Source organism: Carica papaya, chromosome 2, assembly GCF_054855325.1.
Source record: "Carica papaya isolate Zhongbai chromosome 2, ASM5485532v1, whole genome shotgun sequence".
Classification (NCBI taxonomy): domain Eukaryota; kingdom Viridiplantae; phylum Streptophyta; class Magnoliopsida; order Brassicales; family Caricaceae; genus Carica; species Carica papaya.
Window position 1 is genome coordinate 17,771,215 of NC_142310.1, and position 8,477 is coordinate 17,779,691.

Below are 8,477 nucleotides of genomic sequence, written 5' to 3' on the forward strand. Positions count from 1 at the left end.
TTAATGAGGTAAGAGATTTTTGCCTTTCACTTAATTAGTTCTCGAATCTTCTATCACCCTATTAAGTTTGGTAAGCTTTTGACCAGAGATTCCATATAAAACTTGGCATTGAGTGAGCCATGTTGCTTATGATATAAAAACATTATGAAATTCTCCAATAAAGTTAGAATTAACACCCCTTCACATGTTTCACTCTCACTCACAACCTTCTTCCCTCAAGTTGAATACTATAATTGAATCCTTTTAGATAAAAATAATCAAGCTTTGTTTAGGATACTTCAAGAATTTTTTTTAAAAAAGTGGTAAAATAATTATAGAAGTAACAAGTTCAAACACATGGATTGTACTTGTGTAAATTTTAGATTGCATTGTTGATCATGAGTTCTTCATCACTATATGTCTTAGAGTGATAAGATGTATATCAACACATTGGTTTCAAGAAAAATATAAATTTATCATTTTTATATCACACATGTTCTTCTTTAAAATCAAGTTATTAACTTATCCAAAGGTTTCTTTCACAAATAGAATATATTAATAAAAGCATAACATTAAGAAAGCTAACTTTGTTCCAAAAAAATAGTTTCTCTAATTGGTTTCCTTATTAATTGATTTATGAAAGAACTGTAAGCACATATTACAAAAATGTTATCTAAAGAAGATTTAAAAAGTTATCTTAAAACTCCTTCTTCAAAATATAAAATGATATACCATGAAGGCCAAAGGAAGACATAAAAGAAGATTTGAAAAGGTATTTGGGGCATGATTTTTTTGGTTTTCCTACATCTTGGGTAAAATATTGCTATCAGAGCTATGTCCAGATTCCAACTTGTAATAATTAGATTGGATCATTAAGCATTGGTAGTTGCTCCAAAAGAATACAAAGTCTTAACACATTTAGAGTCACTTGCATAAGCAACTTGAATTGTGAAAGAAGATACGTACACCTACTAGAACTATAGATCAAGTTTTTTAGTTAAAATAAATTCTGCACCCACCTATATTATATTATACATATGAGGTTTGACAAAGGAGTAAAGAGCAAATGTTATTTATAATTAGAATTTATCTCTAATAAACTAAACCTTTCCCATGGAAACAATTTCATAAATTTTAATGTAAACTTTATTTTTGTATCTCCAAGACAAGTTTAAGGGGAAAATGTTCGTTATATTATATTTTTTATAAGAATATCTTTCATGATTTATTTTTTTAAAATTTTTAGTTGTCTCGATTATTTCATAAATCTCATTATCCCTCTTGAGATTTATTTTTCAAATGTAACGACCATACTTTTCTAAAAAAAAAAAAATCAAATTGCTTATAACATTATTTTTTTCTCTAAGTAGGACATTGTTTCATACTTGTATTACGTCACTTCTATTGAATTTATAAGTTTAAATTGGTTGACACCAGTTTAAAGTCATCGAATTAGCATTTACCAGGATAGCATTGAAAATAACCCAAACTAAGAACCATAATTCCAACCATTTCTAAACTCAAATCACTGACTTTAAAATACTCAAATTCAAGTTATTAATAAGTAGTATGTGATTTGAGCATTTATATAAAATTCAGCAAATTTATATCTTCTCAATTAAGATTGAGGTATGAGGATACCTGAATTTAATGACTTGTACATATATATATATATATATATATATATAGAGTAACATTAATAAAATCATATGAAAATAATTCATCTTAATTAGTTTAATATATAAATAATCATCGAAAATAGTATTATCTTTTGTTGCATGGATATCCAATCTATTCATAAAATATGGTATATTTGATAGTTTATATTTGTATTTATATAGTTCTGAATGATATTACGGCTTATGATACATGTAATAATTAAGATTGAAATTTTTTCACTGGTGTTTTAGATTTTTAGTAGACAGAATCTTCTTTTAATTGTGAAAGAAGAAAGCATTTATTCCCAACGGGTTTTATGGTAAACTCCATGCATTTGAATTCCCTCCTTATGTTTTTATTATCTCCCACTAGAATTTGAAATACAAACTCTCTTGTTTACATATTTTGAGAGAGAGATCTTTTACTAGTAGTACTCTTTCTTCTTCTTCTTAACTTTGGTGGTCCCTTTGTAATTTAGTGTGTTTGACTCTATAGAAAAATGCGTATTGATTATCGTTAAAACAGTTTATAGGTAAGTTTTTATATAGAATTTTGGTTGGTTTGAATTGAATGTGGGAGAAGAAAATGCCTTGGTGGGAAAGACAATCTTCAATTCCACAAAAGCGACGGGAGATGAAGCCCTAGCAACAAAGTTTATAATAGACAAAAAAAAAAAAAAAAAAAAAGGAGGAAAAGAGAAGAGAAGAGGTCCCCCATTTCCTGTCATCAAAAGCTCCACACTATAATAACTCTTTACGCGTGATGTTCACTTCTTCACATAAGACCAACCACAGACCCTTAAAGTATGGTTCCATCTCATGTTGTTTTTTAGTGCTTTTTTCATTTTCTCTTTCTCATTTATCCTCTCTTCATTCACCTCCAAATATATGTATATATAGGTATATGCACTCGTTTGAGAAATACACTCAAAGTATTAATAAGTACTTTAATTTGAACTGCGGTAGGAAAAAAGTTTTTGGAAGCTTATGTGGATTTTGAAACTTTATCTATTGATTATTCTGCTTACTATTTAGTGTGCTAGATTCATCCACATTTGTTAGATGAAATCTATTGGTGTTATATACCGTATAATATTTGAAGATGATTGTGTTGGTATATTTTTACAAACGTACAATGACGATACATACATATCCAGCGAGGTTATAGAAAGTAAAATAACATAAATCTTGTGCCAATAATATATACACATATAATTATGAGAACCTTTTTGTTGGCAATGACATAAAGTATGTCTTGGGTTTTAACAATCATAACTGGTAGATTTATAGGTCATTATGAGCTTGAAAGGGGGATTGTACCCAAAAAACGAGGAGACTGTATCATCACACACACATATATATATATAAATACAAATTAATAAATATGTTTGTGTTTGTGTGTGTGTGTATATATATATATATATGTGTGTGTGTATGTTTTTGGAAGAAGAAAGAGATCTAGGAAGAAGGGTAAAGCGTGACAAGTCGCCCATCACGATTGCATGGAGAGTAGTCTCACTATCATTTCCTAACACTCGGAAAAGCTTCACATACAAGAATATTATAAAACTACAAATATTTATACAGTCTTCTTTTGGTTATGGTAAAAGATACACCACTACTACTCTCTCAAAGGTTTACCGATATGTGCGTCTCCCAACAGTATAAAAGCATCTAGTTCTCTCTCTAAAGGAAATGTGTTTATAGAGAAAGCTATATTCACACACACATATATAGATCTACAAACATTGTATTTATTTTGATTTCAGTATTTGTAATTTATTTGCATTCATATACTTGTATAATACATAAACTTCAAATCGTAATATCCACATACACCAATTATATATTTATTAACTAAATAATACATATACACTACTCATAATACAATAAAAATCATCTTCAAATAATAATACAAACAGATGTAAAATTTGATGGGAACCTAAAATCTATTATATAAAAATAAATGTATTAATCATTCGATTAATTAGAACTATGTTGGCTTCTTATTAATTAGAGAGAGTATCTTTTGGCAAGGAAGGGTATATATATATGTACACACACACACGTAGAGTAGCTTTCTTTTTGTAATGAATTAGATTATTTATTTAATAAATTATTATAAAATTTCCTTTTTGTTCAAGTTTGGCTTGTGTATTATTCTTTAAACTTGAGAGAAAGAGAGAAAGAGAAAGAAAGGGAATAAGCTCTTCTCTTCTTCAAAAACGCACCCTATTCTTCCCTATTTGCATCGCATTTGTTCTTGAATCTCTTCGTATTCTTAGAGAGAGAGAGAGAGAGAGAGAGAGAGAGAGAGAGAGAGGGGGAGAGGGAGAGAATGTTCCATTCTAAGAAGCCTTCTACTATGAATTCCCACGACAGACCCATGTGTGTTCAAGGTGACTCTGGCCTTGTCCTCACCACTGACCCTAAGCCTCGTCTCCGATGGACCGTTGAGCTCCATGAACGCTTTGTCGATGCTGTCACTCAGCTTGGAGGACCTGACAGTAACTCACTCATCATCTCTTCCTTCACTTTCTTTTCTTTTCTTTTCTGTAAGTCTTTTACCTTAATTTACTCATCTTATATGGATCTTGTAGAGGCCACACCCAAAACAATCATGAGAGTGATGGGCGTCAAGGGTCTTACCCTTTACCATCTAAAGAGCCATCTTCAGGTAAATAATTTCTCTTTTGCTTTTCTAAGTACACAAAACATTAATCTCCTTCCCTTATTTTGATATGAGGGTCAGGTTGATTTCCTTTCCTTTTTCTTTTCCTTTCTTTTCCTTGCTCTTATTATGCTTTCTCCTTCTTTTGATTTTTATATATAAATATATGTACACATACTTGTTTTGTTTCTGGGTTTAGAAATTCAGACTGGGAAAGCAGCCTCACAAGGAATTCAACGATCACTCCATAAAGGATGGTGAGAGAGGTGACTCTTCTTTCTAGGGTTTCCTTTTTCTGTTTGAGCATATAATCAATACTTTGGACTACTCTTTATTCTCTTTCATCTTTTACGACGCCATGCAGCTTCGGCTTTGGATCTTCAACGAAGTGCTGCATCATCATCCGGCATCATTGGACGTAGTATGAATGAGTACGTATTAACTATTTGAAACTTGATCTCTTCTTAAATATTTAAATAAAAACATCAATCAGTTTTAGCCGAAGTAAAAAATTTATAATGGATATAATAATAATTCAATAATTGTAAAGTTTTCTTATCATTCTTGTTTCTTGGGGTTGGGATTTTGTTGGGGGAAAATACATGTGTGTGACACTGTAATATTATAAAACAGTAACTCACACATGGTTGATGCGATTAGGATGCAAATGGAGGTGCAGAGAAGACTGCATGAACAATTAGAGGTAATATTTGAGAATTCCATTTATTACAATCTTTACTTTTTGTCCTTCGAGATTAAGGAAATTAAGAAAATTTTCAGGTGCAAAGACACCTGCAATTACGGATCGAAGCTCAAGGAAAGTACATGCAATCCATACTAGAGAAAGCTTGTCAGACTCTAGCAGGTGAAAATAATATTGCTGCTGCAGCTGCAAGCTACAAAGGTCTGGGAAATCATTGCGGTGCTGACATGGGAACGATGAAAAATTTTGTGCCTCCTCTCAACTTCTCATCATTTCAAGACCTTAACATCTATGGAGGAGATCAACTTGATCATCATCTTCAACAAAACATGGACAGATCATCATCCCTTGATCATGGGTTCATGTCAAATGATGATACTCTATGCTTAGGAAAGAAGAGGTCTAACCCTTATTCTACTTGCAGTGGCAAAAGCCCTTTGATCTGGGCTGATGATCCCAGGCTGCAAGAACCATCATGTCTTGGACCTCAAGATCATGATCTTTTCAAGCATTCTGCTCATGACCAGATGCAAATTGCACCACCTAATTCCATTGATAGAGGCGCAGATCACTTGGAATCCATATCCGATATTTATGAAACCAAGCCTGTCCTCTCCGGTGATCATGCCATGGCAGATAAGAAATTCGAATCAACAAAGCTCGAAAGGCCATCTCCTCAAAGGCCGTCTGATAGGATGAGCCCTATGATGAACACCGGCGGCATGCCACAAGGCAGAAATTCACCCTTTGGATGAATTGCTCCAGCTGTCTTATTATTGTTAGGTGTAAGTGATTTGATATTTAATCATTACCTCCTAAGTCCTAATCAATTACAAGTTTCTCATGATTTAGGGTTTTTGAGAATTGAAGCCTAGTAATTTATATTAGGGTCTCCACTCAAATTAGATACGATAAAATTGTCATGCATGCCAAGCCATGGTACTTAATATGTTAATTAATTATTATATTGCTGTGTAGCTATATATACTACATTTTGCTTTATTGATTATGGACTATATATGATCTTAGCTTCTTACATGCTCCTACCACCCTCATGCATTACATACATTATATATACTAACGTCTCTGTAAAAGATTCATATATTGTCCGCCAGAATGGTGGTTGAAACAACGTTTAGGAACGGATGAATATTTGTGTTCTGGAAACATTATAAGTATATATATATATATATATATATAATTCATACATAGACATATATAAAATACAACGTTGCTTAATCTTCTTGTTGTATAAAAAGAAGTTTAAAAGAAAGTAGAGATCAAGATAGAAAAAGAATATGGTGTGAATTCCTGTTTTAAGAATTTGCAGTTATCTTTATCTATTACTGACTCTTGAAATGATGAATACGTTTTGTTTTGTATATATATATTTGTGTGTATGTGTGTGTGTTTATATATATGCACACATGATACACATATATACACATTTCTTTTATGTTTTTATTTTATAAATAATAGAATCCGAATCATTTTTTACTAACTTAAACTTTTAGAGTAATAGATCACAATTAGTATTTTGTTATAAATATTTTAAAAAAATTGATGATGATATTTATACAATTCAAAATATCATGAAAATGATCTGTGCACGAAGAGAGAGAGAGAGAGAGAGAGAGTATATTTCTTGTTAGGTTAGCTTCTATTACCTTGGAGAATACCATATTTGGTCAAATCTTATAATCTGCTTACTTTTTTACTATGTCACAAACAGTAAGTAGCTTTCATGTTTGTTAATACTTCTGGGATTTACATTGTTCTTTTATACGTGTTTTTATGTATAGGTATATATATCGGTTGTAAGTAAACGAGTTAATTGAGAGAACAAAGAATAAAGAGAAGTTCTCATCCTAATACGAAAGCAAAAGTTCTAGAGAACACATGGCATGGTCGGTAAAGTAAATAGAAGTCACCACCCCAAAAATAAAAATTAAAAAGTTAACAACCAATTGAATTTCTATATATATATATATATATATATATATAGAAACCGTAGCTAGCTCCTTTTGTTGAATGGAAGAAAACGTAAACTTATTCCAATGGCGACAGACAGCATGCCTCTTTCAATATGTACTCTCTTTCTTATTTAATATTTTTACTCATGTGACTGTGTCTGTGTATGTACTAACTAGCTAAAGCCTATTCTTGGACATGTCTTCAGATCATAATTAATACTTATAAAATAATATTATTATGAATTGGATGTACATATATATTATACATTTGGGTTATCAGTATAACTTGAGTTGAAGGAGTATACATATACACATGCCTGAATTTTAAAAATAATTGAAGTAATTAACAAATGTTAATCGAGTACGTATATTTTGTATCTTAATTATTTCGTCTCGATTTTTATTTTATTATTTCCTAGAAGAAAGTTACCAGATTTCTGGCCCAAATTTGCATATAAGTGTGTATATATGTCTGCGAAAAACTTAGGGTTGATAAATATTTAATAGGTCACCAATCACCGAACTCAATCTTCCAAAGGAGCAGCTATATATATATATATATATATTACTTTAATAAAATTAAAGTACGTAGTTAGTAGAACATGAGAGAAAATTCTCTTCTCTAGAGATCTCTTTATACATGTATATGTTTGTGTATATATGTATGGGTAAACTGAGATTGGATCGACCGGGGGGGTGGTTCTTTGTTGTGGAGAAAAAGATGATGGTGATGTCATTTACCTTTATTGGTTGCAGAGAAAAATTTTGGTCTCTGCAAGTTGGCGAGAAAGCTCCCTCCTCCCTCTCATCACACATTACATACACACAACCAAGAGATAGATAGATATATATATATATAGAGAGAGAGAGAGAAGAAAAAGAAAGTAATAAAGCCTAAAGGAGGGGAAGAATACAACGCACTCCCATGCGCACCCATATCGAGGAAGCTTCTACCTTTATGCTCTTCAAGCTAAGGCTCTTGCAAATGAAAGTTGATATCATATACATATATATATATATATGTCTATATGTTTTTTTATTTAATTTGCATGGTTATAGACCCACCTCTTTCTATGTCATAATAAGCTTTACTTTACTTTTTCACATGCATATATATAAGATAGGGTGAATCAATTCAAATAAGTGAATTAATTAATTATGATTATGATAGGGTTATGATGAGTTTCTATAAACTTATTTAATTACTAAGGTGTGAATGTTGGGAGGGAGGCAGGCACACTCTTCCATGCAACACCCGGTACTAATCATTTGCAGGCCATTATAAATAACTTAGGATTCTGTTTGCTTACTCAATTTCACAGGCTTTTAGAATTTGGATTTCTGTACTGACCAACTTCTAACAAAGTGCCCTCGAGAAGCTTCTTTTATTCTTTTCTTCCTCCTTACTTGTTTTTGCTTAAAAGAAATATGAGGCATGAGTCTTCTATAGACGCAGCAAAGCCCACGAGGTATGACAAATTAATCAAAACTAA

At 31.5% G+C, this 8,477-nt stretch overlaps 1 protein-coding gene across 4 annotated transcripts; it reads left to right on the forward strand.

Annotated features, from left to right (window-relative positions):
- Positions 1–3,812: 3,812 nt before the first annotated feature.
- On the forward strand, positions 3,813–5,855 carry APL (Homeodomain-like superfamily protein). Of its 4 annotated transcripts, none has more exons than XM_022045683.2 (6): positions 3,813–4,144; positions 4,238–4,314; positions 4,508–4,574; positions 4,673–4,739; positions 4,969–5,011; positions 5,089–5,855. In XM_022045683.2, exons 1-6 carry the CDS (start codon positions 3,976–3,978, stop codon positions 5,764–5,766), a joined length of 1,101 nt encoding a protein of 366 aa, XP_021901375.1. In that variant the 5' UTR covers positions 3,813–3,975; the 3' UTR covers positions 5,767–5,855. The 4 variants fall into 4 exon arrangements, with proteins under 4 accessions (XP_021901375.1, XP_021901373.1, XP_021901372.1 ...); XM_022045681.2 differs by having other exon boundaries at positions 3,865–4,144; positions 4,508–4,565; positions 4,942–5,011; XM_022045680.2 differs by having other exon boundaries at positions 3,879–4,144; positions 4,942–5,011.
- Positions 5,856–8,477: the final 2,622 nt, after the last annotated feature.

Bases quoted from the DNA above. Each gene is read 5' to 3' on its own strand.
- APL (XM_022045680.2), top strand. From the start codon at position 3,976: ATGTTCCATTCTAAGAAGCCTTCTACTATGAATTCCCACGACAGACCC. The intron at 4,145-4,237 runs GTAACTCACTCA...TGGATCTTGTAG, and splicing joins TCAGCTTGGAGGACCTGACA to AGGCCACACCCAAAACAATC. The intron at 4,740-4,941 runs GTACGTATTAAC...ATTATAAAACAG, and splicing joins ATTGGACGTAGTATGAATGA to TAACTCACACATGGTTGATG.